The following is a 24,643-nucleotide window of genomic DNA, read 5'->3' as shown; positions in this document are numbered from 1 at the left end:
CTGTTTGTCAGTATTCCCTGCAATTGTTTTGAAAGCAAGATGTGACTCCTTACCTCACTGCTAGATCCCAGCTTGAGCAGCACTGCTACACCTTGCTTAAGAAACAGCGTCTCTAACGGTGCAACCACAGGCTGCATCTCAAAAGACAGGTAAGAAGAGGCACTGGGGGATGATAACTCATCCCAACCAGAGGCTGGTAAGATGCAGCTGCACCACGGCCAAGGCCTCACTGTGTCCTGCCTGGAAGAGCTCTTCACCGTCGTCAGCGCTGGTGGATGCTGACTCTGACTTTCTGACCACTTGCGCTGTGCCTTTACCTCTTGTCAGGATGGCATCATTTTGGTTCACTGGAAACTCTGGTGACAAAAGTACTCAAAAGCCATTCACCGAAATTGCATTTAGTTCCTAGTATTCCATAGTTAGCACATGAGTATGGAAGGAAGCCAGAGGTGATTTGTGAGTGGGTCCTCTCTGCTCAGAGCACCAGGTCTTCCCTGGACAGGAGGCAGATGCAGGGACACCACAGCAGCCCTTCCCTGCAGCCCAGAGACTGCAATCACGCTACCTTGCTAACTGAAGAAAAAGTTCCAGTTTCCTTAGAAATTCATACAAAAAGTTCATTTTTCTGCTTAGAGTTGTTAACCATAGAAATGCATCATGTTCTTGCAGACAAACCTTTGGTAACAAATTTGTGTGAGAGTGTGTGTGTGTGTGTGTGAATCACTCAGTCATGTCTGACTCTTTGTGACCCCAGGGATTGTATCCTGCCAGGCTCCTCTGTCCATGGAATTCTCCAGGCAAGAATACTGGAGTGGGTTGCCATTCGCTTCTCCAGGGGAACTTCTGGACCCAGGGATAGAATCTGGGTCTCCTAAATTACAAGTGGATTCTTTACAATCTGAGCCACCAGGGAAGCCCAAGAAGAGTATACCTTTATTCAAACATCAAGCCTTTGAAAAGACAACACAGACAATAATCAAACCGAAATAAATTACATTTTGAAAATTAATTTGTGGAACAGGATCTCTTAAGTATCAATAAACTCAAGGAAAATATAATTCCTCTTTGCCTTTTGGAATAAGTTACTATTTAGTAGAATCTTAGTTTTGTTTAGGTATAAGTGACATAACAATTCAAATTACTAAATATTTGATAAATGAAACTATGTAGAAGTCAAATATTGAAAAATTGATAAGCTATAAAGGAATATTACATATAAAAACCTTAGCTATATTTAAGATTTGGTAAATCATTTTGATAGTAATTTCAAATATATGTTCATATTTTAATGTTCAAAGTTGAGAAAGATGGATATTTTACTTGTTTAATATCTAACCGTTTCCTATTTCTCATTACTTGGCAATATCCATGATTTGAACCGAAAATATGATTTGTGATCATTAGGAGTCAGGAGAGAGCAAGAGCAAACTATGTGAGCCGAGTGCTCCCTGCTTTCCCTCATCATATTCCTTCAGGACAGAAGTTAAGGCTGAGTCATGAGGACATGAGGGTCAATATTAAAGACATTTGGGATTGTAGGGGTCACAGGGCAGAGTGAGTATAACCAACCATGAGACGGGGACAAAAAAGAACAGCAGGAGGCATTTCTGTCGTTGATGAGAGCAAGCGCCAGGCCAAGCAGACTACTCCTACCTGATGCCCAATGAGAAGTGGAAAAATGCCCACGAAATGCCAAACACCAGTGATGAAGATGCACATCAACAGAGATATGACTACCAACTTTTTCAAAGTACAACCTCAGCAAAATGGCCTTAGATCACAGTCTGCACAAGCCAACAAAGCCCTTCAAAGAAAGTTTCTGCCTGAATTAGCACAACCCAGGGTGAGATATTGCTTCTTTACATTCATGCGCATGTATCCTGCCCAAAACAACTCATTGTGACCTTACAGTGATGAGGTAGTCATTGCGGTCAGAACCAAAACCAGCAGGAATTCAGATTTCATTGCAATTTTAATGAATAATTGAGAGTAAAACTTTGAAGACTGTAATAAACACAATCCAAGAGTTATTCAAATTCTTCAACAAGAAAAATTTTTGTATTTGTATTTCTTCTTTGAAAATATATTGTCCATATAAGTTTGGGCAATGGCTCAGAAGATAAAGAATCTGCCCACAATGCAGGAGACCTGGGTTCAATCCCTGGGTTGGGAAGATCCCCTGGAGAAAGGAATGGTAACCCACTCCAGTATCCTTGCCTGGACAATTCCATGGACAGAGGAGCCTGGTGGGCTACCGTCCCTGGGGTCATAAAGAGTCCAACATGACTGAGCGACTAAAACTTTTTTTCATTTTCGTATCAGCTTAGGTAACAAGGTGACAATCCAATTAGTTCCAATGAAGTTTGTAAATGACTTTGTAAACTGAGCATGATATTATTAAATAATATCAACCATGCAAGTTAAGTGGGGCTTCCCAGGTGGCTCAGTGGTAAAGAATCTGCCTGTAGTGCAAGGAGATGAGGATTCAATCCCTGGGTTGGGAAGATCCCCTGGAGAAGGAAACGGCAACCCACTCCAGTATTCTTGCCTGGGAAATCCCATGGACAGAGGAGTCGGGTGGGCTACAGTCGTAGGCTGGCAAAGAGTCGGATGGGACTGAGAGCACACGTGCGTGCCCACACACATACACACACACGCAGGGTAGTGCTAACATTTTTTATACCAAGAAAATCAAAGACTGAAAACAAATTTTAAGTTTATTATATTGGAATTAAATCTTTTCCTGGGAAAAATTAACTTTCCACCATAGCTACAGAATTATATTCTCTATCTTGGACAAATAAATGATACTTTTTCTGCTTTGAAGAGAAGTCTGCCCTTTCATGCATTCCCACAGTTTCTGTGTCTCTTTTCTCCATAGTTCTGCATTCCAGCCTGTATCCTATCAATTCATTAACATAGAAACAAACATGCTTTGTAATCAAAATTATATTTAATGAACTTGATTTTCCAGTTCTTTATGTATCCCATTCAGTGACACTTTTAATAATTAATGGTTATAGAAAATATCAACTTTATATTTAAAGGAATTGTAAAGAATCTTCAAAATATGAGGAAAAGGAATTTCATGAACTCGTGTCTAGTTACTGAAAATTATGTTTAAGGATCAGGAAAAAAAGATGTGTTCTAAGAATTTCTCTGCCTTTTAAGAACCAATATCTAGTAGAGAAAAGAAATGTTCATTGGTATATACAGCATGAGACAAAGTGTACAAAATGTTTTATTAGGTGATATCTTTAGTAATATACCTTAAGTATGGGATCTTCTAAAAACAGTGAAAATTAGAAATACCATAGGATCCAGGTCAATTCTAGGTATTTTTCCTAAGAAAATAAGAACAGTAATTTAAAAAGACATAGATACCTCTATGTTCCCTGCAGCATTATTTAAAAAGCCAAGCCAAGATATACAAGAGCCCTAAATGTCCATCAACAGATGAATAGATAAAGAAGATGTAGTACATACACTCAATGGAAGGCTGCTGCTGCTGCTGCTAAGTCGCTTCAGTCGTGTCCGACTCTGTGCGACCCCATAGACGGCAGCCCACCAGGCCCCACCGTCCCTGGGATTCTCCAGGCAAGAACACTGGAGTGGGTTGCCATTTCCTTCTCCAACAAAAGGAACGAAATCTTGCCATTTGCAACATGAAAGGAAATAGAGTATATTAAGCTAAGTGAAATAAGTCAGAGTGAGAAGGACAAATACAGTACAATTTCACTTGTATGTGGAATAGTAAAAATAAATCAACATACATAAGAAAACAGAAAAAGAGTCATAGACACAGAGAACAAACGTGATTGCCAGGAAGGAGAGGTGATAAAATAAATTGGAAAGGAAGATTAAGACTTATAAGGTTGCAAATTATAAAAAATGAGTAAGGAGCTGAAATACACATCTTGGAGACTACAGTCAGTAATATAATAAGTTTGTTTGCTTGCAGATATAACTAGAATTATTATGGGGATCATTTGTAATCTATAGAAATATTAAATCAGTATGTTGTGCATCTAGAATTACCATTGTTGTAAGTCAGTTATACCTGGAATTATCACTGTTGCAAGAGAATTATGCTTCAATTAAAGAAAATTACAAAGAACTAGAAAATAAGCAAGCCCTACGCAAATCTCTAGCAAATTCTCCATGGGTGAAATGTTTCTCTTTTCAAGAATAATGACATGTTTAACAATAAAGACTGATATTTTGAAGAAAGATTCAAAATAGGAAAGTGCATCATAGATCAGGATTTAACAACTCAGAAGCAAATGCACATTGCTCTAAAGATTAATAAAATATTGAAAATATCATAGTAGATAAAATTTAAATTAGGAGAAATATGATGAAAAAGTGTATTGTAAGAAAGTAGAGGGAAAGAAGGTAACTCTTAAACCCTATTGAATAAATATTTCTGGAAAATAGATGGAGCAAAAAAATTGCAACCTATCTGATGAATGTGTTAAAAGTGGAAGATAGATCTCATATATGAACGATTGGAATATCTGGGGAAAACATCAAAGCCAAGATGGAAAGCAAATCCTAAAGATTATTATGCAAATTATTCTGAAAGTAAAGAAAGGTTTGAAACTAATTAAAGAAAACTATGAGAATTAAATTGCAGTATACAGGTCAGGAAGCAAGATGAAATTAAAAGATGCTTACTCCTTGGAAGGACAGTCATGACCAACCTAGATAGCATATTAAAAAGTAGAGATATTACTTGGCCAACAAAGGTCTTTTCTTCCAAGGAGTAAGTGTCTTTTAATTTCATGGCTGCAGTCATCATCTGCAGTGATTTTTGGAGCCCCCAGAAATAAAGTCAGCCACTGTTTCCACTGCTTCCCCACCTATTTGCTATGAAGTGATGGGACCAGATGCCATGATCTTAGTTTTCTGAATGTTAAGCTTTAAGCCAACCTTTTCACTCTCCTCTTTCACTTTCATCAAGAGTTTCTTTAGTTCTTCTTCACTTTCTGCCATAAGGGTGGTATCATCTGCATATCTAAGGTTATTGATATTTCTCTTGGCAATCTTGATTCCAACTTGTGCTTCATTCAGCCCAGCGTTTCTCATGATGTACTCTCCATATAAGTTAAATAAGCAGGGTCACAATATATAGCCCTATTTGGAACCAGTCTGTTGTTCCATATCCAGTTCGAACTGTTGCTTCCTGACCTGCAAACACATTTCTCAAGAGGCAGATCAGGTGGTCTGGTATTTCCATCTCTTTCAGAATTTTCCACAGTTTAATGTGATCTACACAGTCAAAGGCTTTGCATTGTCAACAAAACAGAAATAGATGTTTTTCTGGAACTCTCTTGCCTTTTAGATGATCCAAAGGATGTTGACAATTTGATCTCTGGTTCCTCTGCTTTTTCTAAAACCAGCTTGAATGTCTGGAAGTTCATGGTTCACATATTGCTGAAGCCTGGCTTCAAGAATTTTGAGCATTACTTTACTAGCATGTGAGATAAGTTCAATTGTACAGTAGTTTGAGCATTCTTTGGCATTGCCTTTCTTTGGGATTGAAATGAAAACTGACTTTTTCCAGTCCTGTGGCCACTGCTGAGTTTTCCAAATCTGCTGACATATTGAGTATAGCAATTTCACAGCATCATCTTTTAGGATTTGAAATAGCTCAACTGGAATTCCATCACCTCCACTAGCTTTGTTTGTAGTGATGCTTTCTAAGGCCCACTTGACTTCAGATTCCAGGATGTCTGGCTCTAAGTGAGTGATCACATCATTGTGTTTATCTGGGTCATGAAGATCTTTTCTGTAGAGTTCTTCTGTGTATTCTTGCCACCTCTTCTTAATATCTTCTGCTTCTGTTAGGTCAGTACCATTTCTGTCCTTTATTGTGCCCATCTTTGCATGAAATGTTCCCTTGGTATCTCTAATTTTCTTGAAGAGATCTCTAGAATTTCCCATTCTATTGTTTTCCTCTATTTCTTTTCATTGATCACTGAGGAAGACTTTCTTATCTCTCCTTGCTATTCTTTGGAAGTCTGCTATTCTTTGGAAGTATATCTTTCCTTTTTTCCTTTGCCTTTTCCTTCTCTTCTTTTCTCATCTATTTGTAAGGCCTTCTCAGACAACTGTTTTGCCTTTTTGCATTTCTTTTTCTTGGGAATGGTCTTGATCCCTGTCTCCTGTACAATGTCATGAACCTCCATCCATAGTTCTTCAGCCACTCTATCAGATCTAATCCCTTGAATCTATTTCTCACTTCCACTGTATAATCATAAGAGATTTGATTTAGGTCATACCTGAATGGTCTACTGGTTTTCCCTATTTTCTTCAACTGAAGTCTTAAGTTGGCAGTAAGGAGTTCATGATCTGAGCCACAGTCAGCTCCTGGTCTTGTTTTTGCTGACTGTATAGAGCTTCTCCATCTTTGGCTGCAAAGAATATAATCAATCTGATTTTGATATTGACATCTGGTGATGTCCTTGTGTAGAGTCTTCTCTTGTGTTGTGGAAGAGGCTGTTTGCTATGACCATTGTGTTCTCTTGGCAAAACTCTTAGCCTTTGACCTGCTTCGTTTAGTACTCCAAGGCCAAATTTGCCTGTTACCAGGTGTTTCTTGACATCCTACTTTGGAATCCAGTCCCCTATAATGAAAAGGACATCTTTTTTGAATGTTAGTTCTATAAGGCCTTGTAGGTCTTCATAGTACTTTTCAACTTCAGCTTCTTTGGCATTACTGGTTGGGGCATAGACTTGGATTACTGTGATATTGAATGGTTTGCCTTGGAAACGAACAGAGATCATTCTGTCATTTTTGAGAATGCATCCAAGTACTGCATTTTGGACTCTTATTTACTATGATGGCTACTCCATTTCTTCTAAAGGAATGTTGCCCACAGTAGTAGATGTAATGGTTATCTGAGTTAAATTCACCCATTCCAGTCCATTTTAGTTCACTGATTCCTAGAATGTCAATGTTCACTCTTGCCATCTCTTGTTTGACCACTTCCAATTTGCCTTGATTCATGGACCTGACATTCCAGGTTCCTATGCAATATTGCTGTTTACAGCATCGGACCTTGCTTCTATCACCAGTCACATCCACAACTGGGTATTGTTTTTGCTTTGGCTCCATCCCTTCATTCTTTCTGGAGTTATTTCTCCACTGATCTCCAGTAGCATATTGGGCACCTACTGACCTGGGGAGTTCCTCTTTCAGTATCCTATCATTTTGCCTTTTCATACTGTTCATGGGGTTCTCAAGGCAAGAATACTGAAGTGGTTTGCCATTGCCTTCTCCAGTGGACCACATTCTGTTAGATCTCTCCACCATGACCCGCCTGTCTTGGGTGGCCCCACGGGCATGGCTTAGTCTCATTGAGTCAGACAAGGCTGTGGTCCTAGTGTGATTAGATTGACTAGTTTTCTGTGAGTATGGTTTCAGTATGTCTGCCCTCTGATGCCCTCTTGCAACACCTACTGTCTTACTTGGGTTTCTCTTACCTTGGACATGGGGTATCTCTTCACGGCTGCTCTAGCAAAGCGCAGCCCCTACTCCTTACCTTGGATGAGGGGTATCTCCTCACCACCACCCCTTCTGACCTTGAACATGGAATAGCTTCTCTAGGCCCTCCTGCGCCCTCGCAGCCACCGCTCCTTGGAGAAGGGGTTGCTCCTCCCAGCCACCACCCCTGGCCTCAGACTTGGGGTAGCTCCTCTCGGCCATTCCTGCACCCTCACAGCCTGGCACTCTTGGCCGCTGCCCTGATCTCGGACGTGGGGTAGCTCCTCTTGGCCACCTCCCCTCAGGCAAGGGGTCCTTCTGGCTTCTGCCCCTGACCTTGGAGTGGGGTAGCTCCTCTGGGCCGTGCTAAATGCACCGGTCACAGCTGCCCACGCTAAATGCGCTGGTCGCAGCCGCCCACCCTCCTTCTAAAGGTCCCGTGCACACACTGCCACACTCAGTGCCCCTGACCCTGCAGCAGGCCACTGTCAACCCACGCCTCTGCCAGAGACTCCTGGACACTCACAGGCAAATCTGTGTCAATCTCTTGTGGGGTCACCGCTCCTTTCTCCTGGGGCCTAGTGTGTAAACAGTTCTGTTTGTGCCCTCCAAGAGTCTGTTTCCTCAGTCCTGTGTAAGTTCTGGTGGTTCTATGGTGAGGTTAATGGTGACCCCCTCCGAGAGGGCTTATGCCATACCTAGGTCTGCTGCACCCAGACTTTCACACTAATGACTGCCAGAGTCAGCTGTTAATCTGCCCATAGTTGCCCTGGGTTCTGTTACCACATAGGTCATCTTATATTTACGGGCGCAGTGTGGACCTCTGGTGCTGTTAGTACTCCCAGGCATGGACATGGAGCAGGGAACCCCTTGCTCCATGACAAGGGTCCCTTGGCTGACATGGGCAGGTCAGGAGATCCACACTTGGACCCACCCCTGGGTTTTCATTTTGGCTTTTCCACTTAGAAGATCAAGTGCTGAGAACATAGATCCCTGCACCCTCTCAGCTGAATACATGAACCAAACCTGGGGAAGAGCTGTGTTGAATGCATAAGAGGGAATACACAGATTGCTCCAAAAAGGGCCCTGAGACTGCGTTGGGTCTTCCAGTCTGCTGGAGCTGGAGATTCACCCATGCTCTTTGCGTTTGGAACCAATTAGGGCACCCATCTAGGTGACCGTGTGCAAGGACAGACCAGAACTCGCATTTGAGACCTCGCAGGGGCCAGGTGGGCACTTGCTTCCTAGTCTGCTTTCATGAGGGCAATGAGCAGACTTGTCACCTTTCTCTCAAGTATGGTTTTCTAAAGCCACATACCCTGCTGGGCCAAGTGGGGACAAAGGTAAATGAGTCAGTCCCTGCTGTAGTGTGAGGAGTCCTTTCAATACAAATGAAACTGGTAAGAAGTCTAGCTGGCTCCAGTCAATGTTTTGGATGGTCATTTTGGAACAGTGCTAACCATGCACCAGATGCAAGGGTTGGCTGGGAGCAGACAGTTCCCTATGTTCATTTCCAAGCCAGGTACTGTGCTAAGAAATGGAGATACAGAAATAAAAATGTTGTAATGGCTGCCCCCTGTCCCGTAAAGTGCCCATTTTCTATGTCCTTTCCACTGGGGTTGCTAATTCTTTCCAGTTGGAAGCCCTTCAAACCCTTCAGACCAAGGGTCAGAGTTAGCATTGGTGCCCATCTCCAGCACCTTTTTCAGAGCATTTCTCCACTGTTCCCCACACTTTGACAACCTTCCCCACCACTGAGGCTTTCATCAGGCTGCCATGAGATTTATCCTCCTTTCTTGTTCTTTTTGCACACATTTCTGATGCATAGAGGGGTTAGACATGGGCCTTACATTCACCCTTTCTGTCTTACCAGGACAGTATATCTGGAGTAAGTCCACCGTCTTAGGCCAGATTTCCCAGAAAGAGAGATAAGATGGGGATTCTTGTGTAAGTGGTTTATTGGGGGAGTACTCTCAGGGGAAGCATGACAGGAAATGAGGGAACTGCACAGGATGGAGGAAGAGGCAAAACAAAGATGAGAGCTCAGCTTCTGTTTCGATTCAGTCTGATTCTATGAGGGGCTCCAGAGGATGAAGGAAATCAGAGATTGTCCGATTCTGAGGCAGCAAAGCCCACCTTTTGTTCGCCTTTGTCAGGTCATCCCTAACAAACAGCAAACTGTCCCCAGAGGAGGCAATCCTGGCTTTCCTGGGCCTGGAAGCTCCTTTGCAGCACATCGTTCAGTCTACTTTCTTGAATGCAAACAGAATAATAATAGCAAACATGTACAGCAGATACTTGGGCTTCCCAGATGGTGCAGTGGTAAAGAATCCACCTGCCAGTGCAGGAAATGTGGGTTTGATCCCTGAGCCAGGAAAGTCCCCTGAAGAAGGAAATGCCAACCTATTCCAGTATTCTTGCTTGGGAAATCCCACGGACAGAGAAGCCTAGTGAGGTACAGCCCGTGTGGTCACAAACAGTCGGACACAGCTGAGCATGCACGCACAGCAGACACCACCTGTCCATCTCTCTCTAAAGCGCTTTATCTAAGTTAACTCCTTTACCCTCCAAAACAATCGAGGAGGCACATACTGCCACCCCCCTTTACTGGTGAGACACTGAGGCACAGAGAAGGTAAGTCCTGCCAACCTGGGGCCAGAATTTATGCTATTAACCAGGATTCATTGGAAGCGCTTTGAAGGCAGCTGCTGGCCCCATTTCCAACCCTCCCCCGATCACCTCTGCTTTTTTATAATTTTCTTTTTTTCTGTTTATTGTGCTTTTTATTTCTCCCTGATGTTCCAAGATTCATTATTTTTTTTATTCTCTTTTTATTTTAAGAACTTCCTTCAGCTGCTCTTTTTAGGTAGTTCTGCTGGGGAGGAATTCTTAGTTTTTTCTTCAACTGAGAATGTGTTGATTTCCCTCTCATTCTTTTTTTTTTTTAACTTATTTTTAATTGCAAGATATTTGCCTTACAATGTTGTTTTTGTTGCTGCCATACATCAACATGAATCAGTCATAGGTACACATATGTTTCTTCCCTTTTGAGCCTCTATCCACCCCCTAACCCATTCCACCCCTCTAGGTTGTCACAGAGCACCAGGTTGAGCTCCCTGAGTCATAGAGCAAATTCCCACTGGCTATCTATTTTACAAATCTGGATCAGTTTCTTGTGGGGTCATTGCTCCTTTCTCCTCGGTCCTGATGCACAGAAGGTTTTGTTTGTGCCCTCCAAGAGTCTGTTTCCCCAGTCCTGTGTAAGTTCTGGTAGCTCCATGGTGGGGTTAATGGTGACCTCCTACAAAAGGGCTTATGCCATACCCAGCTTGGCTGTACCCAGAGCCCCTGCCTCTGTAGCAGGCCACTGCTGACCCATACCTCCACAGGAGGCACTCAAATACTCAAAGGCAGGTCTGGCCCAGTCTCTGTGGGTCTCCTGGTGTGCACAAGGATTTGTTCAAGCCCTCTGAGCATCTCTGGTGGGTATGGGGTTTGATTCTAAATGCGATTTTGCACCTCCTACCATCTTGCTGGGGCTTCTCCTTTGCCCTTGGATGTGGGACATCTTTTCTTGGTGAGATTCAACATTCTCCTGTCAACGGTTGTTCATCAGCAAGTTGTAATTTTGGAGTTCTCGCAGGAGAAGATAAGTGCACATCTTTCTACTCTGCCGTTTTAGACAGGGCAATCCCTGCCTGAGATACAGTCAGATTGATCAAATCCTTTGCAGCCAAAGATGGAGAATCTCTATACAGTCAGCAAAAACAAGACCGGGAGTTGACTGTGGCTCAGATCATGAACTTCTTATTGCCAAATTCAGGCTTAAATTGAAGAAAGTAGGGAAAACCACTAGACCATTCAGGTATTAAAATCAAATCCCTTACGATTATACAGTGGAAGTGAGAAATAGATTCAAGGGATTAGATCTGATAGAGTGGCTGAAGAACTATGGATGGAGGTTCATGACATTGTAAGGAGATAGGGATCAAGACCATCCCCAAGAAAAAGAAATGCAAAAAGGCAAAACGGTTGTCTGAAAAGGCCTTACAAATAGATGAGAAAAGAAGAGAAGGAAAAGGCAAAGGAGAAAAGGAAAGATATACCCATTTGAATGCAGACTTCCAAAGAATAGCAAGGAGAGATAAGAAAGCCTTCTTCAATGATAAATGCAAAGAAATAGAAAAAAGCAATAGAAGGGGAAAGACTAGAGATCTCTTCAAGAAAATAAGAGATACCAAGGGAACATTTCACACAAAGATGGGCTTGATAAAGGACAGAAATGGTATGGACCTAACAGAAGAAGATATTAAGAAGAGGTGGCAAGAATACACAGAAGAACTCTACAGAAAAGATCTTCATGACCCAGATAATCACAATGATGTGATTACTCACCTAGAGCCAGACATCTTGGAATGCAAAGTCAAGTGGGCCTTAGGAAGCATCACTACTAACAAAGCTAGTGGAGGTGATGGAATTCCAGTTGAGCTATTTCAAATCCTAAAAAATAATGCTGTGAAAGTGCTACACTCAGTACGCTGGCAAATTTGGAAAACTCAGCAGTGGCCACAGGACTGGAAAAAGTCAGTTTTCATTCCAATCCCAAAGAAAGGCAATGCCAAAGAATGTTCAGACTACCCCACAATTGCACTCATCTCACAAGACAGCATGGAGAAGGCAATGGAACCCCACTCCAGTACTGGTGCCCGGAAAATCCCATGGACGGAGGAGCTAGGTGGGCTGCAGTCCATGGGGTCACTAAGAGTCGGACACGACTGAGCGACTTCCCTTTCACTTTTCACTTTCATGCACTGGAGAAGGAAATGGCAACCCACTCCAGTGTTCTTGCCTGGAGAATCCCAGGGACGGAGGAGCCTGGTGGGCTGCTGTCTATGGGATCACACAGAGTCGGACACGACTGAAGCGACTCAGCAGCACAAGATAGCAAAGTAATGCTCAAAATTCTCCAAACCAGGCTTCAACAGTACATGAACTGTGAACTTCCAGATATTCACGCTGGATTTAGAAAAGGCAGAGGAACCAGAGATCAAATTGCTAACATCCTTTGGATCATTGAAAAAGCAAAAGAATTTCAGAAAAACATCTACTTCTGCTTTATTGACTACAAGAAAGCCTTTGACTGTGTGGATCACAACAAATTGTGGAAAATTCTTCAAGTGATGGACATACCAGACCACCTTACCTGCCTCCTGAGAAATCTGGGGCAGGTCAAGAAGAAAGAGTCAGAACTGGACATGGAAAACAGATTGGTTCCAAATCAGGAAAGGAGTGCGTCAAGGCTGTATATTGTCACCCTGCTTATTTAACTTATGTGCAGAGTACATCATGCGAAATGCCAGGCTGGATGAAGCACAAGCTGGAATCGAGACTGCCAGACTGCCATATCAATAATCTCAGATATTCACATGACACCTCCGTTATGGCAGAAAGTGAAGAGGAACTTAATGAAAGTGAAAGAGGAGGGTGAAAGAGCTGGGTTAAAACTCAGTATTCAGAAAACTAAGATCATGGCATCTGGCAAACAGATGGGGAAACAATGGAAATGGTGACAGACTTTATGTTTTGGGGCTCCAAAATCACTGCAGATGGTGACTGCAGCCATGAAATTAAAAGATGCTCCTTGGAAGAAAAGCTATGACCAACCTAGACAGCATGTTAAAAAGCAGAGACATTACTTTGCCAGCAAAGGTCTGTCTAGTCAAAGCTATGGTTTTTCCAGTAGTCATGTATGGAAGTGAGAGTTGAACTATGAAGAAGGCTGTGCTTTATAAGCATCAGTTCAAAAGAATTGAAAAGATTGAAAGCATCAATTCTGTGGTGTTGGAGAAGAGTCCCTTGAGAGTCCCTTGGACTGCAGGGAGATATAACCAGTCCCTTCTAAAGGAAATCAGTCCTGAATATTCATTGGAAGGACTGATGCTGAAGCTGAAACTCCAATACTTTGGCCACCTGATGGGAAAAACTGGCTCATTGGAAAAGATCCTGATGCTGGGAAAGATTGAAGGTAGGAGGAGAAGGGGACAACAGAGGATGAGATGGTTGGATGGCATCACTGACTTGATGGACATGAGTTTGAATAAACTCCAGGAGTTGGTGAAGGACAGGGAAGCCTGGCATGCTGCAATCCGCCAGCTGAAGGTTGCAAAGAGTCGGACACGCCTGAGTGAGAGAACTGACTGACTGATCTATCTTATGTATGGTAATGTATGGGTTTCAATGCTACTCTCTCAATTTGTCCACCCTCTCCTTCCTCTGCTGTGTCCACAAGTCTGTTCTACCATTTTCTATCTCTGGGTACTGGAAGCAATTTGGTTTGCAGAAGGTGTCTGGTGGTAAAATCATTTGAAAACCTGGTACAGGAGGGCCTGCCTGGAGGAGGCTGGCGGGCAGGCCATGTAGAGGTAAAGTGCAGATTTAGTCAGTGGACGCATATATATGGGTCCATGCTGTGTGTGTGTGTGTGTGTGTGTGTGTGTGTGTGTGTGTGTGTGTGTGTGTGCATGTTGAGGGAAAGCTGGGGGAAAAGCAGAACCAAAACGCCTGCCTTAGGGAGGCCTCTGGTGCTCTTCGGGGCTTCCCTGGTGCCTCAGTGGTAAAGAACCTGCCTGCCAATGCAGGAGACTCAGAAGATTCCGGTTCGATCCCTGGGTCAGGAAGATCCCCTGGAAGAGAGCATGGCAACCCACTCCAATATTCTTGAAATGGGATTCCAGAGTCCCATGGACAGAAGAGCCTGGTGGATTATAGTCCATGGGGTTGCAAAGTAGGACATGACTTAGTGACTGAGCATGCATGCGTGCTGGTGCTCCTGGTAGACCCTGACAGCTGGGAGGAGCAGCTTCAGGGAAACAGGGTGGGCTTCAGGGATGGGCCCTTCTGCAGAGAGGTGTGAGAAGCAGCCCCGAGGAGCATGAGGGTGCCGGGGTGGGTGCTCACTGAATATCCCAGGCTCCCCTCACTCCACGGACAGTGATTCGTAGTGCAGAGCAAGCAGAGTGAACCCAGTGAGTCAGCAGGCTGCTGTTCTAGCCCCCACAGGTCCCTTTGGTGACTGGAGGTAACAACATCCTCCATGCAGGATTCAGACCCCCAGGGCTCTGAGTCCGAGCAGCAGGGATGCTCAGCAGAAGTCAGGACCACTGGGTCTGACCCCAAGTCTGCCCCTTCCCAGCTCTGTGACTTCGGCCAAGCCAACCTGCCTCTTGGACCACGGTCCCTTCAGCTGTAAAATGGGATAAATACCCTCGTTGCCTTTCTGGGCCGTTGGCTAGGCAAAACGTTTCCAGTAAAAGTGGTTTTCCTCAGAAGGCACAAGTGCATCCTTTGTAGCAGACCCTTTGGGAGTGGCCAGTGATCAGCAGGAGCGGAAGAACCAGGGCTCCGGATCACAGAAGCCCCTCCCCACTGCCTGGGCCGTGCAGTCGGTTCCCAGGGCCTTGATGAGTCAGGGCCCTGGTGGTTTTGCTGTCGCTCTCCCAGCCACCTGTCTGTGCACACACCTGCCCTGGATGGTGGGCTCCGGTGGAGCAGAGCCAGGGCAGAGACCCTCCTCGCTCATCCCAGAGACAGACAGAGACTCAGGATTTCTGCTGTCCTAGGAGCTGGCCTTCAGAGTCTGCAAGTCTTGGGTTTCACCCTGGCTTTGGCATTTACCAGGAAGCACTCCTGGGAGGTTTACTGAGCCCTCAGCCTCACATCTGTAAACTGGGATACTGAGACCCGTGACACAGGGTTTTTCTGAGGAGTAAGTGAGGCGATGCATTTAAAGCTCTTAGCACGCCGTCCGGCATGGAGTAAACTGTCACTGAGGGCAGCAGCTCTTACGTGATTGACAGTTAATGAAAGTTGGTCTAGTGACGCACTGGATACATAATCAGACACTCTGGTTCCACCTGCAAAGCCCCAAATGTTCTATTTCCTGAGGCACAGCATCCCTCTCATCTTCCCTCTGTCACCAGCTGCCAGGCCAGCCCCACAGGGCTCTGAGCGGGGTCTGGGACGGGCTGAGTCCTGAGTATGAGTCCCCAGTGTGAGTCCCCACCCAGAGCAGTGTCACCTGGGCAACTGATGGAACAAGTACAAATCTGAGGACTGTGAAGGGATCACCCTTCACCTCGGAGCAGAGCTCTCACTCCTCCATGCCGCTTTGCTTCTTACAGGTTGAAGGCACGAGGCCCCAGCTTTGCTCCCTGCTCAGCCCAGGGCACTCCCTCTGGGCCAAGAGTCTTGGGGGAGTCAGAAAGAGTCATTCCTCTTCTCCCTCTAGGCCTCAATGTGCTCTTCTGGGCACTGAGGGGCTGGACTAGATAGATAACCTCCTACGTCCTTTTGGTGGCTCTGTGACATCCAGAGAGATTCACAAACTTCTAGGGAAAATGTCTTTGTAGGTAATCAAGCGCTTAGTGCTGAGTCACTCAGTCGTGTCTGACTCTTTGTGACCCCATGGACTGTAGCCCCCCAGGCTCCTCTGTCCATGGGGATTCTCCTGGCAAAAATACTGGAGTGGGTTGCCATTCCCTCCTCCAGGGGATCTTCTCAACCCAGGTCTTCAGCATTGTAGGCAGATTCTTTACCATCTGAGCCACCAGGGAAGCCCATGAATACTGGAGTGGGTAGCCTATCCCTGCTCCAAGGGATCTTCCTGACCTAGTAATCGAACCGGGGTCTCCTGCATTGCAGGCAGATTCTTTATCATCTGAACTACCAAGGAAGCCCAGGTAACTGAGGATAGACCCAAATCTAGGATTTCCAGAGCCTTCTCTACCCTCTGCTGCCTTTTTTCTGCTTACTCTGCAGTTTGTGGCATCCCCTAGCTTTTTGGGCTCCGGTGTTTTCAAGGTGCTCAGAGAGGAACTGGAGGGCTCACAGCCCATACCTCCATGTTTGCAACATCCCCCTTGTCCCAGTCCTGGGACCGCTATTCACCATTATTCTGGCCTCAGCCTGTCTTGATCTGGACTTAGGATGGACTAGCCTACAAATCCCAAGAGCAAATGCCCCATTACCCTCTGGTCTCCACTTGCATCCCATGACCTTGGTGAAAATTAGCCTCACCTCCAGCAGAGCCCGGAGGGGCTCCTCCGGTTGGGCCATAGAACCTGGCTCCCCACGTGGCAAGTGGTAAAGAACCTGCCAGGGCAGGAGATGCAAGAGCTGTGGGCTCATTCCCTGGGTGGGGAAGAACCCCTGCAGGAGGAAATGGCAACCCACGCCAGTATTCTTGCCTGGAAAACTCCACGGACAGAGGAGCCTGGTGGGACCACAGTCCATAGGGTTGCAAAAGAGCTGGACGCGACTGAGTGTCCGAGAACGTACACACACACACAGGGGAATAGTGGTGAGCGAGGGTAGTTTGAAGACTGCGATCCCAGGGGTGTCAGACTAGGGAGAATGACTGTTGAGCATCCCGGAGCACAGGCAGGCCCTCCCTAGAACTTCCTGGTGTCCAGTGTGTGCTGTCATTACAGCCGAAGAGCCGCCCCTGGAAAGCCAAGGGCCAGGGCTCCCACCCCATCCCTGCAGCCCACACTCACCCTACTTATTCTCCCTTTGTCTCTGCCGTCCTCCCGCCTCGCTCCAGGCCAGGGCTGTAATCAAGTTTTCCTTTGTTTGATATCTTCTCCCCACAGTAAAGAAAGAGCCAGATTTCTTGCTTTTTTTTTTTAATTAAACTTTTTATTTTGTATTGGGATATATCCTATTAACAGGGTTTCCCAGGTGGCACTAGTGGTACAAAACCCACCTATCAATGCAGGAGCCATAAGAGACATGGGTGGATCCTTGGGTTGGGAAGATCCCCTGGAGGAGGGTATGGCAACCCACTCCAGTACTCTTGCTGCAGAATCCCAAGGACAGAGGAGCCTAGTGGGCTACAGTCCATAGCCTCGCAGAGTCGAACATGACTAAAGCGACTCAGCATGCGTGCGTAGCCTAATAGCAATGTTGTCTAGTTTCAGGTGGATGGAAGGGACTTAGCCACACGTGTATATGTATCCATTCTCTGCCAAACTTCTCTCCTATCCAGGCTGCCCCTTAACATTGGGCAGTGTTCCCTCTGCTATGTAGTAGGTGGTCCTTGTTCGTTATGCATTCTAAATATGCAAGTGTGTATCTGTTCATCTCAAGCTCTCTAACTATCCCTTCATTCCATCCCTCCCAACTGGCAATCATAAGTTGGTTCTCTAAGTCTGTGAGTTTGTTAGAGCCAGGTTTCTTAGAAGAGTTCTTTAAGAAACAAGACAAGACCAAGATGAGAAGATCAGTTTTCCCGAGTTTCTCTAGTGTGAGGCTGCAGTTGCCATAGATTTACACAGCCAGTCCCATGGCTAGAAGCCCTGTATTGAGGGTCAGAGATTAGCCAGGCCCAGCTCAGCCCAGAGGTCTCAATGAAGACCTCTCAGGAGTCAATAAACTGTTGCCTGCCTTGTTCTGCTTACTAGTGTTATTTTTTTAAGCACTTTTATTACTGTTATTTTCTTATTTTTTTTAATTATCTATTTTAATTGGAGGCTAGTTACTTTACAATATTGTAGTGGTTTTTGCCATATATTGACATGAATCAGCCTATTTTCTTATTTTTCATTGGTTATGAATGTTGGCAAAATAGTCTGCAAGGGATGTTCCTCAAGAGAGAGGAGGTGATGTTCTGGAAATTGAAGTGCTCAAGGAATGGTGTCAAGGAAGCTGAGCAGTCACCCACGCGGACAATAACTTGTCCTACATGTCACCTGCTGGCGGGAGAGCAGAAGGATGTGGAGACGGTTGCCTGATTCATCCAGGAAGAAGGTTTGCCTGAATAAGAGGTTAGTGGGAGGCTGAGTGGGCGGAGGTGGCGGGGTGGGGAGTGATAGGGCCAGAAGAGGTGCCCTCAAGGAGGGCACACTGGCTGAATCTGCAGGGGACATGATCTGTAAGTGGCACTGGGGAGGGGGTAAGCACTGACTCTGCCTCGTGGCGCCCTGGAGATACTCTGAGGAGTGCCAGTGATCTGTTTGGGAAGCCCCGGTGTTGTACTTGCTTCTAAATCCTCAGCCCCTAGAACCTTGCCTGGCTTCAAAGGGCCAGTGGGTAATGACATGCCCCTACCCATGGCAGATAGAGGAGACGGGCATGTACACGCTCGGCACAGGGCCCCTTCTCCTCCCTGAGAGGCTTCTCCACTGGGCTCCTTCTGCAGTCCTGTCTCCTCACTTGACTCCCATGGGATGTCTGGACCCCTGGACTAGCTAGACCTCCTCTGCCTGGAGCATCCATCACCATGTGCTATCCCCAAACACACAGCTCCTGGCTTGTAGCAAACAGCTGCTGAGAATCAGCTCAGCAAACAGGGTGACTCTCACTTCCACGGGGACACTCACATAGGCGAAAACACACCAAGGCTTGCACGGGGACCAGGACACAGCCCAGGGACCCCAGGCCACAGGACAGGAGATTCAACCATTTGGTACTGCTGAGCCTCCTGTTCACAGCGACAAATGGCCCTGTGTCCTCAAACTCCCCCGCGCACCCGCCCAGCAAGAAAACCCTTTTAAATCGGTGCCAGTCTCCACAGCCCCTCGGGAAAATATTGGGGCATGAGGCCCAGTGTGGAGACACTGGCTTCTGCTTACTGCAGTTTCTTGGTCACCAGATGCTGAGCCCTGCCTTCACAAGGAAAAGCATGTCTGGGGCCTGCTGGAATGCTTTGTCCTGGCCTCCATCTCTGGGACCCCGAATGTTGGCTACATTTGTTATGGAGCAGGGACAGAGGTGGACAAGAGGCCCTGCCGAGAAGAATGCTCGCTGATGCTGGAGGCCATGAGAGGGCGCACTGCTAGCACCTTCTTGGTCCATCCACCTGGTGGAAATTCCAGAAAATGTTCACAAGGAGTAGCAGTTTTGACAACATAGGCGCCCCCATAAAGAAAGGAAATAAGCCAGAATCTGGGAGGACAACACTTTATTGTTTCCTGGGTTGTCCGGAGGCCTCTGGGCTCACTGATTTCCCCCAGAACAGAGCTGTGCTCCGTGGCTGTGGTTGTGGTAATCTGTGGCTATGTCCGCCAGCAAGGACAGGAACTCAGAAAAGTCAATCTTCTTGTCCTTATTCTTGTCCTTTTTCTCAAAGATATCGGACAAGTATTGTCTGCCCCTTTTCTCCTGTGGGCAAAAGACATCAAAACAGGCAAATTCAGCTCCACAAAAGCGATGAGTTGGGAGAAGAGGAAGAAGTAGAGACAGAGAAATGAGGACCCAACGCAGCACAGAGGTGTCTGGTATGGCATTGAGGAGGGGAGGTGTGGGATGAGGTGGGGACACTGACGTTGCCCAGCAGTTCAGTGGAGAGTCCTTCCCCAAATGTGAACTTGGATGAAAGCCTGACATGGTGAGCAGGCTCTGCCCAGAGCTGTCCTGATCAGTGTGCTGGTGGGGGGAGTCTCCAGCCCAGACCACCCCCCACTTCCCCCAAGTCCCTGCAGGTGACCACCTACCTAAGTTCTGCTCAGGGACTCAAAATAAGCCCTACCCTTGTCTGCCTCATGCCAACCCCTTCTTCTTTTGACCTATGAGGTCTTACTTGCTCTGAGTTCCCTCTTCTTGCTTTCCCCAGTAACCTCTTCTTTTTGTAGTCAGTTCAGTACATCGAATTGTCCAGTTAAATCAGGTCAGTGGATGAGTTCTTTGTTGTATAAAATGGTCTTAAGTTCTGTCAGTGATGGAATTTCTGTCACCTTCCCTCTGATCTCAAGAACCCTGAGGGGAGCCTCTAGAGCCTCTCAAGATCTGAGCAGAAGAGTTTGAGTCTCATACAGAAGCTGGGACAGGCGAGAGGGGACCCGTCACTGCCCTCCAGCTGTAGCGCTTTTTGATAACTTATCATCAACTACTTATATGCACACATTGTTCTACTTTGCCACATACATCATCTCTTTACACCCTGTTATAGGTCAGGATAGGAAGTTCCATGATGCCCTTTTGCAGATGAGAAAGTGAGGATCAGAGAATAGAGGGACTTGTCCAAAGTCACCCAGGAAAGGGTCCTCAGTCATGCCAGGACCCAGTCACCATGGGGGACCTGAACCCCACTCACACAGGCACCGAGGAAGTTGGGGAAGTTCTCCTTCATCAGCCGCAGCAGGTCCTCCTTCTCGATGGTGTCATCGGATCCCGAGTATTTGTGAAACAGGTTGATCAAGTCTGTAATGGCCTGCTCAAGCTGAAAGCCGCTCATCTTGGCTTCAAAAGAGCTGCCAGAGAGGAGTCAGTGACCTTTTGTGTCCTTCCCCCAGGGGAGGGTCCCCAAGTTAGGACACCTGGATGGGGACTGAGCAGCCAGCAAAAGCGTGGCTCATTTGGAGCACAAGAAACTGCTTCTCTACGTGGTGGAAGGAGTAGCTGAGCAGCAGGAGGGCGTGACCAAGCTTGGGGCTGGGTCCCCACAGCTCAGGGTGTGAGTAGGTGAAGGAGATTGGCAGACTCCACTCTGGGGAGGACCACAGCGTGTGGAAGCAGAGACGGGGGGTCAGCCCCAGTGAGAAGACTGAGCCTGAGGTGGGACCTGGCAACCAGAGCCTTTGGATGACCCCACACCCCAAACAGCAGCAAATCCATCTTCTCTAGGTTCAGCATCAGGGTCAGAGTCACGGGGGAAGGACAGTGTCACCTCTGATCTGGTCTGAGCCTCCTGGGCTGCTTCAGGAAGACTCCCTAGAAACCCACCTGGACCATAAAGCAAGCTCTACAATAAGTGGACAGAAATGCAGTCCTGTCCTGAGCCCTGGTGGGGGCCTTCCTGGACCACCCCTGAGAGAGAAAGAGGGACTGGGGATCAGAATCAGCCTGGGGTTGGGAGTGAACAGAAATAGCTGCCCCAGCTCCAGGCTGTTGGGTGGAAGGTTGGAGATCGGGGTCCTTCCGATTTTCTGTTACTGGGCACTATGTGCATCTCCAAGGCTTGACCTCATTAAAATAAAGAGAACATCTGACTTTCCTAAGCAGGTTCTTCCCCCAGCAGTCAGAGGTCTAGGCTGCCCTGGACCCCAGTCAGAGAACCTGGACAGAGCAGCCCCCCCATGCCACTTTCCTAAGCAGCCAGGACATGACCCTGCATCACGCATGTCAACATCTAAGACAAACCCCCCTGCCTTCTGATGTAGGAGAAAGAGCCCACTGTTCTGTCAGTAAGAGGACCCACCCAAGGCTTCTGTCAACGTGGCCAAGACCAGAGCCGAGCCCTGCGTGCAGATGGTCCCTGAGCATTTTCCTGCTGGGAGGAGGTGGGGAGTTCTGGTTGATCAGTCTCTTACCCAGGTCAGGGCAGGACGTCTCACCAGAGTAATGGTGAGTGGGGGTCCCAAGCCTGGGGTGAAGGCTTTGGCTGGGACTCCCACTCTCCTCAAGGGTGAGGTCGGTGGGTTTTTTGACCTGATAATCAGGTGAGTCCAGAGAAGGAAGAAAGCAAGAAGAGGGGGAGGGTCCTCAGCTCCCACTGGGCACGTGTCCACAAGAGCATCACCGAGGAGCCAGTGGAGGAGCAGGGAGTATTGGTCATCTTGCCACACAGATGGGACCTCAGCATGTTGGCAGCAGAGTCGGGACTGGACCACAGGCTCCTGCATCCCCTCCCAGAGCTGCTTCCCGGCTCCTCCTAGAAAAGGTAGATAGGCCGGAGCAGACTTACCTGATCAGAGGAGACGTCACCAAGGAGAAGGATGAGTGAGATGCTCACTGGACAGAGACTGGTCCCTTTATAAGGCTTAGCCGGGAGCTTCCCGGGGCTGGGAGCCCTGCGGCTCTGTTCGCTCTCTGCTTCCTGGAGCATTGCCCCACTCAGGTGGGTGGGCCACACCCAGGAGGGTGTGCTCAGCCTTTCCCGGCAGAACCCCAGGACACACTGCACCTCCCAGGATCTTTCCCTAGAGGCTTCTCTGTCCCCTGCTTGATCTGGGGCTGGGCAACCGGTGGGATGTATTGCAACAGGACTGGGAACAGAGTAGAGAAAACTGGGTTTCTGGACCTAAAGTGGATGGAATTTTGGACTCTGAAGGCTGCATGGTCTCCATTTTTATTTATTCAGTCCTTCTACAAACTCGGTCTCAGAACAATAACCCCACGGCCACTTACTGAGAACTGAAGGTACTCCAGGGCTCAGCATACCTACCCACTCTTGCTCTCTCTTTAGTCCTTCACCAACTAGGCTCTAGATCTGTTGTCTCCATGTAAGAGTGGAAAATACGTGCATCAGGGCTTTAAGTAAACTAAGACTACACCGCTAGTAGACAGCAGTCAGGATCAGGTCCCAGAAAATCTGGTCCAATTCTTAGTCTTAATGCTTTAAGTAGACTTGTTGTGTCACCTCAGGCCCTGCCTTCTGGTACTCACAGTCACACCACCTCACTGCCATCTTCACACCTAGTCCTCGGTGGATCCTGGGAGGGAGACAGGTGTCAGGACCCACAGTGACGGACGAAGGAACACAGAGAGGGCAGTGGGCTCAGCCTGCTCACTTGCTGCTGAGGGAACACTCAGGGCCAGAACCTGAGTCCTGAGTTCACCTCCTCACTCTTGAATTCCCCTCGCAGCTCCTGGGGCGCCTGGACCACTCAGACCTCACTGTCTGGGTCCAGTGGTGGTGACAGCCGTGGAATGATCCTGGGGGCTACGACTTGGGCAAAGTTTCTTGTCAAAGTCTCTGATGCTGAATTCCTACACGTCTTCCATGACCTTTGACCTTCCTCCATGCTAAACAATATCTTCGGAGTTGGCAGGCAAGCCCCGGGCTCTGGTGTGTTGAACCTGCTGTTGAAATGCTAGGTGTGGGAACAAGATGGGGTAGTCAGCAGAGCCCCTCTAGGCTTGGTGAGGAAAGGGGCTGATGAATCACTGATACTGATCAATTTCCTGCTCCCTCTTCCTGAATTTCCTCATATGACACAAGAGTGCCCTGGTTCATCTGGTGGGTAGTCCTCAGGCTCCCTGGGCCTCTGCTGAGCTGGTCTGATGTCACGCTAGGATGGGACCTAATTTTTGGACCAATCTCATTCACCCAAGTAGCTTTCCACCAACTAGGACAGGTCATAGCAGGGAATGGAGACCCCAAACGGGTGGTCAATGTCTGGCATCTCTTGAGGGTTTCTCCACAGAGGCAGCACAGTCCAGGCTTCCTAAAAGATCCCACTTTGGTGGCAGAAGAAAACAAAAAACCACTTGTTATTTTTCTTGTTTGTCTATCTGTTTATTTATACTTATGTATTGCTTATATTTTGATTGTAGACTCTGTTCTGGATGTGTGTGTAGGGGGAGCAGAGAGAGAAAGATATTGCGGGTGTGGATGGTACTTGAGTGTTGCTCCATCTCCTGGGGGCACACAAGTAACCCAGTCTACCCTGTGTTGGGGATATACAGTGCGATGGTGGTGGGAGCAGGGAGAGGGTGGGAGGCCCTGGCCCCAGACCTCAGAGACCCCAGACCTCCTGCAGCTCAGTGATACTTCCCACGGGAAGCCTCCAGGCAGAGTCATGGTCCCCACGTCCTTGTGCATGTGGGTTGGTTTCTCACTGTCCCCTGGCCACACTCACTGAGGTCTGGTCCATGTCTCACTCTCACTGGCCCCAATGCCCAGAGCTAGGTGAGAACTCCACGGACACTGGTTGAACCAGCAAGTGAGGTATCATCAGAAAGGTTCAGGGGAAGACTGTTGGAATTCTGAGGTGGGAGAAATCACTTGTCAGGTGGGGGAACCAGGGACACCTTGGCTGGGGGCATCCTTTGAATAGCCTTGGAGCATTGCCAGCAGCCGACACACCTTGGGGAGGTGGCAATGAGATGGTGATCAGAGATAGGCACTCGCTCTGTCTATGATCATTAGGGCTGTGCTGAGCATTGACCTGGGCTTCCAGAAGGAGTTAGGGGAGGGGCAAGAAAGGAGGGAGTGTGGGTGGGGCACTCGCTGGAGGGTATCAGGACACAACACTGCTTCTCAGTTGCCACCCTGGAAACTCTAATGCAGCCCAGAGCCTGTGCTCGCCTCCTGAAAAGCTTTCCAGATCTTGACTGGAACGGGTGTGTAGGGGGGATTTATTGTTATTAATTCTGTGACCCTGAGAACCAAAGGAATTTGCTTTCTCTTAGGTCATCTATGCAGACAGTGTTGAG

General features: G+C 47.2%; 1 protein-coding gene across 1 annotated transcript; it reads right to left on the bottom strand.

Annotated features, from left to right (window-relative positions):
* Positions 1–19,431: 19,431 nt before the first annotated feature.
* On the bottom strand, positions 19,432–22,271 carry LOC113890427 (protein S100-A7-like). Its single transcript, XM_027538319.1, has 3 exons — positions 22,170–22,271; positions 20,580–20,736; positions 19,432–19,648 (listed from the first exon to the last, which is right to left on the bottom strand). The coding sequence occupies exons 2-3, from the start codon at positions 20,718–20,720 to the stop codon at positions 19,484–19,486; spliced, it is 306 nt and encodes a 101-aa protein (XP_027394120.1). The 5' UTR covers positions 20,721–20,736; positions 22,170–22,271; the 3' UTR covers positions 19,432–19,483.
* Positions 22,272–24,643: the final 2,372 nt, after the last annotated feature.

This window comes from Bos indicus x Bos taurus, chromosome 3 (genome assembly GCF_003369695.1).
Source record: "Bos indicus x Bos taurus breed Angus x Brahman F1 hybrid chromosome 3, Bos_hybrid_MaternalHap_v2.0, whole genome shotgun sequence".
In the NCBI taxonomy this organism is placed as follows: Eukaryota; Metazoa; Chordata; class Mammalia; order Artiodactyla; family Bovidae; genus Bos; species Bos indicus x Bos taurus.
This window is presented reverse-complemented; position numbering and strand designations above follow the sequence as displayed.

Coding starts and splice junctions, on each gene's coding strand:
- LOC113890427 (XM_027538319.1), bottom strand. CDS start 20,720: ATGAGCGGCTTTCAGCTTGAGCAGGCCATTACAGACTTGATCAACCTG. Junction 19,649..20,579: donor CCAACTTCCTCGGTGCCTGT/GTGAGTGGGGTT, acceptor TTTTGCCCACAG/GAGAAAAGGGGCAGACAATA.